The sequence below is a fragment of the Podospora pseudocomata genome (genome assembly GCF_035222375.1).
Source record: "Podospora pseudocomata strain CBS 415.72m chromosome 1 map unlocalized CBS415.72m_1, whole genome shotgun sequence".
In the NCBI taxonomy this organism is placed as follows: domain Eukaryota; kingdom Fungi; phylum Ascomycota; class Sordariomycetes; order Sordariales; family Podosporaceae; genus Podospora; species Podospora pseudocomata.
The window spans coordinates 6,055,720-6,065,800 of NW_026946363.1; the positions used below are offsets into that span (position 1 = coordinate 6,055,720).

The following is a 10,081-nucleotide window of genomic DNA, read 5'->3' on the forward strand; positions in this document are numbered from 1 at the left end:
CCAGGACAACATCGAGATGGGAACGGCAGGAGCTGAAAGTCCGCCCCTAAAAGGCCCGCCGCCTGCTTACCCGGTCGACTGAATACCAGGGGGAGGAGGTTGCTATAGAATAGAAACCGCCGTGTCGTTTCCAGTTCGGTTAAAACTTGAAATTCTCGAGGTAGTTGGAAATTGAGGCACTTTTTATCATTCAAAAGAATCTCATTCAGCTGCCCTTTTTATCTAAACCTACTCAAAGACGGCGCCTGGCAGTGTCAGCAGAACACCACACATGACAGAACGCAGCAGATTTCGGCCGCAAGCAAACAATCAACACCAACCGCATAACCAGTAGATAGATACCAGACCTTGACCGCCTAGAACATGTCGCACCCTTCAAGTCTCACTTCCCTACAAACTTGGCTTCTCGAACGCCCATCTCCAACAACCCAACCGCCTACACTGGTACACCAACCCCCTGTGTCGCTATCAAGTGGGTCTCCGGTCTTATCCTCGTTGAGCTCGTCCTTGCGGGCCTCATAGTGATAATTTTATTCGTGTGCTCTGATGCAAGGGAGTTTTTCAGATACTTTTCCGGGGTATGGACAAGGGGGCTCGGAGGCGGTGGAACTACGTGATCGAGGAGGGGGAGGAGGGAACAACACCGGGGCTGGGCACAATAATTGTCACGCAGTGGTGTCTAGCGGGGAGGGTATACTTTCTGCGAGACTACGGTCAAGGGCGCGCCACTCTGATGCTTTTGTCTTCTGCGGGGGAGGCTGCAGACGGGCAGGATGTTGGGATGGGGACGAGAATGGCCAGGACGGTTTAGTGCCCCTGATGAAAACAGGGTCATGGGGACAAAGTTCTGTATAGATCGTGTTTGAAGACAAGGCAAAAAACCAAGTGGAAAGACTATCGCCTCACACACAAATCACTCCTTAGAATCCACTTTTCCCCTGCCGTGACTTCTTTTCCTTCGTGGAGCATGCAATGGTCGCCGTGTTTATGTAACAGCAACATGCCCGTCTCAGGGCTGATGGGGATGGCTTCTTTCTTGGTTTGTCGATCGTTTGGGTAGAACACTGTTTCGCCTCCTACGCAACCGTCGGTGGAGGAGGTGAGGTAGAGGAGAAGTGTCCAGGTGGTTTTGACTGGTAGAGAGGGGTTCTCAGGGGTAGAAAGGGTTAGGTTGTTTGAGTCGTCATCTGGGAAGTGCTGTCAGTCAACTTCCTCAAGGATCTGGCCAAGAGCGGTTCCCAAGTCCGATGACAGGGAGAAGAGGTTGTGATGATGTGGTGATTGTCTTGGATATGATGTGGTGATCGTCGTTTGTGGTTCGAGATGGAAAAAGAAACGACAGATTTGCGGTTGTGTCGATCTTTTAGGCGAACTCGGTTCGTGCATGTCTCACTAGACCACCCTTTCTTTGTGTGGGAAAAACTGGCGATTGGACCAGGATTTGGATGGGAAATATATGCATGACATGACTTACAATGCGCATCAAAAAACTGTCCAGGCGTGTATCGGTACACTCTGATATTCGGATTCAACCCTACGACTTCCCCTCCCCTGATTCACAGCATGTCAGTACCACATCATATTCTAGGCCATGTCTCACAGAGACTCACCACAAATGAGCCAGATCCGGATTGTCCAGAACGGCCTCCTTCAGCCCAGTTTCGCTCCATAATCTTTCTGCAAAGAGTGGGTCCTGGACCTGGAACCTGTCATTTACCCTGACGGCCATCCCCCGCTTGGGTTTGCCTGGGGTTGTAGTCAGGGGAAGGGTCCGCAGGAACGAGACATAGTCACGGCACAGGTTCTTGGGGAAGAATGACCGGAGGACGACGACTTTGTCCTGGATCGGGGAATCAAAGTCGAGGCTGACTACCGGTAGAGGCGGTCTAAACACCGGCCAGTCAGGGGGCGTCTGTTTGGTGGTGGTGGTGGCGGCGGCGGGGGAGGAAGAGGGGGTTTGCTTCTTGGGGTGCTTGTCTTTTGCCATGATGGACAGTAGTGGACGGTGGCCGACGGATTGGCTTCCTCTAGTGCCGTGCCGATGAAGGTGACACGTCAAGTCAAGAGACAATGGCTGACAGTTGGGTGATAGTAATTGGCTGGTAGAGTGTCTTCGGTGTCGTTATGGCGATTGCTTGTCCGAAATGGCTGCTGTCTGCATTAGCATGTCGTCTGATATCTGAGCAGCGGCATGCATGTAGCGACCCGGCACGCTTCCCAGTTTTCCAAGGATGTCCCGTTCCGGACCATTGGTCTACCCAAGCATGTCTCACTTCTCAGCCTCTGAGACTGCAGGTGGCTCTAGTTGGTGACACTGTTCGTTGACTGACAGGAGGAACGACAGGGGAACATCCTATTGGGGGATGGGATATGCCTGGCAGCTTGTGGCGTGTCAATTGTCTCGTAGAGAGAGGGGGGGGGAGGGGGGGGCAAGAGAGATGTGTACCTGGGGTGTGCCGCGACCAAAGCGACAACCGATGAGAGTGGTGAGATGCTCGTACCCTTGTTACTGGTGCCATAGTTCACGAACGAGGTCGATCTGAGGTCGATTCCAGCGGGTGCGCCAAGGCGCCTCGATAACGTTAAATGCATCGCCCCGCGAAATAGCACGGCCAGGAACAGGGGGTGACAGCGCCGGCCAATGACAGGCCAAGACATTCCGAGACATCAGACCAATCTTTTCCAAAGCTCCAACGACAGCTTTTCAGAACTCACATCCACACCATCGACAAATCGCGACGCTGTGTCCATTCTTTTTCTGGGGCTGTCGGTCCGTCTCTCCTTTCGCCTTCTCCCGCTCCCAGATGCCGCTCCTCAGTTTCCTCGCCAGTAGGCTGCTCGGCGTCGAGCCAGCCTCGGAACAGGCAAAGAAACAACAGAATCTCAATGTATCATCAACAACAACAGCAACAGCGGTGCCTTCAACGGCAAGCCCCACTGGCCCACAACCGGTGCCCACATCCGCACCGACACCACCATCAGACAAAGCTACGGCGCCAGCTACATCACCGAGACTAAGCCAGCCCTATGAGCGACCGCCATACCCCCCTGTCTTTTCGGAACGCTCGCTCCGGCAAATGGGCTTGATGGCCGCCGGCGGTGGCTTTCTGGCCCTCTCCATCCTCGTCACAAGACGGGCCATTGCCAGGCAGATGATCATGTCCCGGCTCAAGTACTACTCATCCAACCCAATAGCGCTGCCGTCGCAGCCGTTGAAGAAGGATCCCTTGATTGCCTTCACCGCCCTGAACTATGCAACTCTGAATACCATGGCCTTTGGCATCATGTTTGTGGGAGGGTTGTCGTGGGCATTCAACATCTCGACTCTGGAAGAGCTGAGACAAGCCTCGCAGTACTCCATGGCCCGGTCCATCAGCTCGGCCATGGGAGGTGAGGAGGACAAGGAAGCCGAGAAGGAGCTCGTCGAGTGGATGGCAAAGCAGCTCAACATGGATCTGCCCAAGAAACCAGAAGATGGATCGCCGGCATCTCCTCCGGCGGATGATAAGCCAACCAAGACGCCCTGATGGACAGCCAGCTTGGAAAGGATTGGCTCTGAAGGGAAAAAAAAAAAGATCAACAACAGCACAACGCCAGTGTAAAGTCTAGCCTGGGCTGTACGATAGATCTTTTTCCGATGTAGATGGTCTAACGGCACACACACACAACGAGCCGAAGGGTCAGCCACATACGCCCTCGTCATGCAGGCGTGCATAATTGAATCAGGAAAACGCAGCTGTTAGATCAATCCATCTCGACTCTCCTGACGCCATCTTCCCGCTCTTGCATTTTTCCATGTCGTGTGCCATGTCGGGTACCGCACTCGTGTTATAAATATGCCCCATCATGGCCATGCTGTCTGTCAGTTCCCGTTTTGTCTGGACCATCCAGCCTCTCTGGTACACATATCCTTTCTGGGTGGGATCTTGCTTTTTTATTCTGGTTGACATCCTGCTATTGGATCCTTGTTTGATTTTGAAACACATTCTCGCCATGTCACCCTTTGAAATTCAAGTCCATTGCTACACCCTCGAAAGCCCCAGCAATGAGCACCACCACCTCGAATCCCCGACCAACATTCTCTCTTCGTTGACTGCCGATCACCCACCCAGCCATATCATCACTCGAGCAAGAGGAGGAACTCGCGACAACCACGTCGCCTACATCTCCATCTCTTCGCTCATCGTGACCCAGCCTTTTGAGCGTCGGTCATACTGCCATGGAATTGTGGAGTCTGACAGCCCTCGGCCGAGTGAAAAAGGGGACAAGGTCTGGCTGAGAAGCGATATACCGTTGCTGGTGGGGCATAAAGGGGTACCGGTGTATAACATCACCAAGGGCGTGTGTTGCGAGGTTTGGTATGCCAGCGTTCGTTCCTTCCAGTTCCCACCCTGACTAGCTGGTTCCTTCCTGCCGTTTGCTCCCCTCACCCTTGCCCCTTCCCACATTCATGTGTGGCTCCTTCCCACATTCATGTGTGGCTCCTTCCGCCAGTGCTGTTTCAAGCCGTGGCTCCTTCCCACCATGGCCCTTCACCCAGCGTTGCTCCTGCCAAAACAACACTTGCACTTTTGGTTCCTTCCCCACATTATTACCCCTTTAAACACACATTAGCACATTTACCCCTTTGATACATTTCCACATTCCCACGTTCCCCCCGTCCCCCCTTTTCAACCGGCACAACCCCCCGCCCTCCACTTCCCGCCCAAGATCACTTTGAAACATCGACATCTCTCTGACAAGCCTCTGTTCAACAACCAGGATCGACAGCGTCGGCTGGCGCTGGGACAAACAGTCCATCTCATCCGCACCACAAGCCAGACGCCCCGACCTAGGGAAGCTGATCCTAGCAGGACCGGCAAGGAACGGGGGTGTAGGAACCGGTGTCATGAGCAGGGATGACGACAGCGCGGCAAAGATGCAGATGGTGATTATCTCTGCCGGGGAAGGGTCTCCAACGCGAGATAAGGGAAAGATTCAAGGCGGTCAGGTGTTACCGGGTGGGTATCGCCACCAGCAGCAGCAGCAACAAACTCAAAACCAGATTCGGTGTTTAACCGTCAGGGAGCTGGAGGAGGGGTGGGAGGATGTCATTGGGAAGAGGGTAAGTTTCCTACCTACCTACGCGGAACACAATATTTTGGACGTGAGAAAAGGGGCTAACATTGTGTTGTTGGTAGGGCACCCTTCTGGCCTCGGGGTCGAATAATGGGGGTGAGAATGTCAAGGTCAAAAGGAGGGCGGTGGTGAAGAAGATGCCAATGTAAAAATGCCACAGTGAAGATTTGATGTAAAGGGAAGCTAATAGTTGACATAATCTTTTGTAAAAGCCACTTCCATCAAACAGTGACAAAACCCAAAACAAATGACATCAAACTCCATTCCCCAACTCCGAAAAAGACCCGTACAAAAGAAAAGCTTTCCATCAAGCGCTTAGCAACCCAGGACTCTGCTCACTCACCCCGCTCACCCCCGTCCTGTCAGCCCAGGTGATATCCACCACCGCCCTCTCCGTATCCCACGGCACAACGCTCGCCCACCTCGGCCACCACCTCACAAAAACTCTGTTCACCGCCCTGGCCAGGGCACTGACCGGAAACGCGAGCACCCCCCAGTTTGCCCACGCCGCCACCCTCGTATTTGTGCCAGCAAACGGCTCGAGCATATCATTGACGAATGCCCTCCTCCAGTTGTTATTTGACAGCCAGATCCGCCGTTCTTGGTCCAGCGCTAGATACAGCACCGAGGAGAAAACAGTCGTGAGGATAGACAGGCAAATGATAAGCGAGGCGGGGGAAGCAGTATGGGTAGATAACTTGAAGGGTGCCGGTCTGGGAGGGGGGGGAGGAAAGGATGCATCGTCGGCAACAGAGGGGGCGGGGGTGGGGGTTTTCCGGAAGGCAAAGGGGTCGACTGGGGGGGTTTCTTCCGTCTTCGCTTGTGGCTCTGGCTTGGGGGGTGGACCGCCATCGCGGCGCATGGGGAATTCGGTACTTTCTGACCTCCCGTCCACGTCGGAAGCGGAGGCTCTTCTGAAGGGGTTGGAGAAGGAGTCCAGGGAGGGGATGTACGATGCTGTGGAGAGGCGGCGCGGTGGGGATGAGCGTTCACTCCTCGGACTCGGGACGATGGTGGGGGTTCTGGGACGGGAGGGGGGGACTTCGGTCGAGCTGATGGGGGGGGAAGGGATGTTGAAGGTAGGAGGGGTGAAGGTAGGGGGGTGGTAGTTTTCGGCGTAATTTTTGGGGAAGAAGCGCCAGTGGATGTACCTGAACAAGTATTTCACCCAGGCGAAGGCGTAGCCGACCATGTCGAAGGGGGTGGTGAGGATGAGGAGGATGGTGGAGTAGAACTCTGCTGGGGCGGAGAGGGCAAAGAGGATGACCCAGAGGAAGGAGGTCAAGATATGGCAGATGACTGTGGGGACGGTGGTGGAGGCGGAAAAGACGCCATGGCCGTGGTGGCCTTGACAAGTGCGGCGGCTTCGTCGGGTTGACGTGCGGTTGCTCGCCAGTGAAGGGTCGTCGGGCTTCACTGGTTGCGTTTCCGCGTTGGTGCCCTCTTCAATGACGGTCACCATCTGACCATGCCCGCAACAGCCGTCACTGAGGGCATTGTAATACAGCTTTGGCGCGAAGTACTTGAGCAGGGAGCAGAAACAAGCCGCCTCGGCGTGTTTGCTGTGAGTTTTGGTAGAGTAAAGATGCATCACCTTTTCCCGAATCAGAGACTCAATACGCCGGCGGCGGGTGGCGTATTGATCTTCAACAGCATCCTGGTTGACGAGGATGTTGGTAGTGACGACTTCGAGCGGCGACTTGAGCGTGTCTTTGAGAGACAGGTCCTCGACAGGGTCGTGACGGAGAATTTTCTTGAGTCGTCTCACACGGGCCTCAAGTAGAATCTTATCGTCCATGTCATTCCTGTCGGCGATCTTCTTCTTGAGTGTCTTGATCAGCTGCTTGAGCGGTTCAATATAATCAGGTTTGAAAACATCGTCCACCCATTCGCTGTAGTCATTGACCCATTTCTCGAGCTCGTTGGTGATCCCACTCAACCTGACCTCGCGCTTGATGACTGGGGCAACCTCCCATACCAGATCCTCAAAATAGTCTGCGCTTCTGCCGCTGTCCAGATGTCGCTTTACGCAGCCGTCGACGTAGAACTCTTCCTCTGTCGAAAGTTTCGTTCCCAGCAGTTCCGTCTCAAGCTCATTATACCTGGTTCTCAGCTCGTCTCCTTCTTCGTGTCTCTTGATCACCACCTCCAGAGCATCCGCGAACTTGGACGTAAGATAGCGCTCATATTCTATCGTGACCTTCCGGGCCTCGATTTGCGAGGCGATACCCTGTTTGCATTCTTGCAACCAGTTCAAGCACAGGGCCGCGTCCCAGCCCGGGTTGACGCATAACTGAAATTCCTTGTACGCTCTACAAACGTAGAAAAGCTCGTGCTCCTTCCGGCTAGTGGGGGCGAGAAGAGTATAAGGGGGCTGCCCGGTGACCTCGAAAACTTTCTTTAAAGCCGTCTTCATCTCTGGCTCGTATCGTTGGAGCAAGGGTTTCAGGAATGAGTTGTCTGGCTTTCGATTGTCTTCATCGGTAACCATAGTGACGTGTCCCAATATTGTGATGAACCCTTCAAGCACCTTGTATAGATCAGGGTTGAAACGATCGTCGAACGGGAAATCTTCTTCAGGGCCACGGGGAGTTGAGGGGGAGGAGCCACCGGAAGCTATGGAAGGTGATTTGGCGTGGGATTCCTTGGGCACTGAGAGCTTTGGAGCCTCTGGAGACTTCTTAGCATCGCCGGGTGACTGCGGCTCCCGGGGTGGGGATGAAAGAGCACCCTTCGGCGATGGAGAATTTCCCTCCTCAGACGCGCGTATGACCGCTTCGAGCTTTGCAAGATTCGCAGCATGAACGCTGCTTATCTCATGCTCGAATGGATAAGAGTTAGGAGGTGTCTCTGGATTCCCCGTTTTCTCGATGTCAGTACATATAACCTGTCGAATGGGAGATGGGATACTCACCCGGTGCATTCTTTTCAGGCTCGTCCACGAAAACCAGGTTAGGCGGTGCCTTCCTCTGCGTCACACGTCTGCCCGTTATCAGCGGCGACCGTTCTTCCCTTGGCTTCTTTGAAGGAGTCACGGGCTCGGGCTTGCGCCTGGAAGCCTTCTCCGCAGTGTCTTTCCGTCGGTACTGATGCTGTAGCCGTTCAATGCTGGATGCAATCATATCTCCCTCGTGCCTCAGAGCAGTAGGCGACCCAAGCCCGGAACGCACGCGGGACCGCCACCCAAGAAGCATCTCGTTGAGCCCTTCCAGCTCTTTGATCATGTTCCGAGCCGCATCACGAGTTTCTCTTGCCTCCTTTAGGCCCGGCTCCTGCTTCTCTTTGTCTTTCGCCGGGCTGTTGAACACATCGTACATGGAGTTGACCAGATCGGCCAGCCCGCTCACAGTCTCGGGAGACGGACTCTGGTTCTTCTTGAGTTTGCCGGCCTGTTCCAGGATCAGTTTGGCCTTTTCCGCACTCTCACGATGCTGATCTAGGTTCGCTTCGGTCTGGTTGATCAACTGGTCAAGCCTGTTGAGCTGGGGATTGTATGCTCTGCTCGCCCTGCCGAAGTTCTCCACTTGCTGGCGAATCTGATTGATCTGGTTGTCGCTGTCAACCTCGAGCCGCCTGACCTTCTTTTCCAACTCCTCGGCTCGCCGCTTGACTCTGTCGTACTGTTCCCAAAGGTCCTTCAATTCTTGTTCCTTCTTTTGAAGCTTCCCAGACATCTCTGACCGCTGCTCTGACAGCATATTCCGCAAGTGCCGAATTTCGGCTTGCACCTTCTCCTTCTCCTTCTTGAGGGTTTCTTCATTCCCTTCTCTCAAGACCTGCATGGCAGTTTCCAGGTGGTTACTAGCGGCCTTGATATCTTCATTTTCGGCTTTCAACACGGCGTTCTCATCCTTCAGCTCCTTCATCCACTCTTCATATTGCGCCTTTTGCGCTTGGAGACCAGCGGCAGTCACTGTGGCAGATTCGATGGCACCCGTTGAAGTGAGCTCGGCCGCTGGGTTGATAGTCTCGAGAGCAGCCCTGAGTCGCGCAACCTTGTCTTCCAGTTCCCCGACCCTGGCTTGCGCCGCTTCTGCTTTGTCTTCGGCACGGGTGATATTTGCCAAGTAATCGTCCCGTTCTTTTCTCGCAATATCGTCGCTCATAGTGTGGACAACCCGGCCGTCTTCGATCACGGTGCCGCCAGGAGTTGTCTGCAGACTCTTCCTACTGCTTAGAGTCTGGTTCAACCTCCGATTCTCGACCTGTTTGACTCTCAGTTGTTGGGTCAGGTCCTTGACCTGGTCCTCCAAGTCATGGTTCATGTCCTCCAAATTTCCGATGAGATCCTCGGCCTCTTTGTTTTGGTCCTTCAGGTGGTAGTTTTCGTTGGTCAACACTGAATTCTGTTCCCTCAACACGTCCCGTTCCACCCGCATATCCGTCAGCTTTTTACACATAACGCTCCCGCTTCGCAGAGTGTTCATCCAGCCTTTCATCGCACGGTCGTAGTCTAGTTCGAGAAATCTGAAGCACGTAACAATAGGCTCATTATCGTTGTAGTCAAACCATTTGCCAACCACCTTGCTTGCTTTTATACTTTTCCAGAAGCCCTCGATAGGAGGATCGGTGGCAGTGGCCAGAAGCTCGCTGAGCCTTGACTCCCCGGCTTTGCTCCACGAGCTGAGGTTCCAAGGATCATAGGAATACCTAATTTTATATATGCTCTCGGATTCTCTGGCATTTGGACGCCTAGGTCGAGCTGGCCGGCGTGGGGGGGTGCTCATGGTTCCCATCTCTGGTGAAGCGCGCGCTTCCAGGGCTTGCGAGTCATGGTGGTCCCCAGACATTGTCGCAGAGCTTTTTGCTGGTTGTAGACGTGTAGAATAAGCAGGTGGCTGGTAACCAAATAACTCGTACCGAGAAAACAAAACACGGTGACATTTGCGAGAGCGAAGGTCAGGAGCTTCATATCAAGCAGCACCGAACAAACACGGGAAACTGGTGGACTGCACAATGAACG

The 10,081-nt window shown here is 54.0% G+C and overlaps 4 protein-coding genes across 4 annotated transcripts; 2 read left to right on the forward strand and 2 right to left on the reverse strand.

Annotated features, from left to right (window-relative positions):
* Window positions 1-856: 856 nt before the first annotated feature.
* Window positions 857-2,572, reverse strand: QC762_119990 (uncharacterized protein). Its single transcript, XM_062886433.1, has 4 exons — window positions 2,447-2,572; window positions 1,611-2,381; window positions 1,475-1,551; window positions 857-1,187 (listed from the first exon to the last, which is right to left on the reverse strand). The coding sequence occupies exons 2-4, from the start codon at window positions 1,985-1,987 to the stop codon at window positions 895-897; spliced, it is 747 nt and encodes a 248-aa protein (XP_062749519.1). The 5' UTR covers window positions 1,988-2,381; window positions 2,447-2,572; the 3' UTR covers window positions 857-894.
* A 232-nt stretch (window positions 2,573-2,804) lies between these two features.
* On the forward strand, window positions 2,805-3,527 carry QC762_120000 (uncharacterized protein; the record flags this gene model as incomplete). The annotated part of the gene is made up of 1 exon (XM_062886434.1): window positions 2,805-3,527. One exon carries the CDS (start codon window positions 2,805-2,807, stop codon window positions 3,525-3,527), a length of 723 nt encoding a protein of 240 aa, XP_062749520.1.
* Window positions 3,528-3,846: 319 nt separating this feature from the next.
* QC762_120005 (uncharacterized protein) lies at window positions 3,847-5,570 on the forward strand (the record flags this gene model as incomplete). The annotated part of the gene is made up of 3 exons (XM_062886435.1): window positions 3,847-4,358; window positions 4,762-5,104; window positions 5,181-5,570. The coding sequence occupies 3 exons, from the start codon at window positions 3,847-3,849 to the stop codon at window positions 5,265-5,267; spliced, it is 942 nt and encodes a 313-aa protein (XP_062749521.1). The 3' UTR covers window positions 5,268-5,570.
* On the reverse strand, window positions 5,383-9,908 carry QC762_120010 (uncharacterized protein; the record flags this gene model as incomplete). The annotated part of the gene is made up of 2 exons (XM_062886436.1): window positions 5,383-7,968; window positions 8,033-9,908. 2 exons carry the CDS (start codon window positions 9,906-9,908, stop codon window positions 5,426-5,428), a joined length of 4,419 nt encoding a protein of 1,472 aa, XP_062749522.1. The 3' UTR covers window positions 5,383-5,425.
* Between the last annotated feature and the right edge of the window lie 173 nt (window positions 9,909-10,081).

Excerpts from the sequence above, each read along its gene's own strand:
- QC762_119990 (XM_062886433.1), bottom strand. The coding sequence starts at position 1,987 with ATGGCAAAAGACAAGCACCCCAAGAAGCAAACCCCCTCTTCCTCCCCC. Across the intron at positions 1,552-1,610 it reads CCGGATCTGGCTCATTTGTG|GGGAGGGGAAGTCGTAGGGT; the intron begins GTGAGTCTCTGT and ends GCTGTGAATCAG. Across the intron at positions 1,188-1,474 it reads ACAGTTTTTTGATGCGCATT|ATGACGACTCAAACAACCTA; the intron begins GTAAGTCATGTC and ends AGCACTTCCCAG.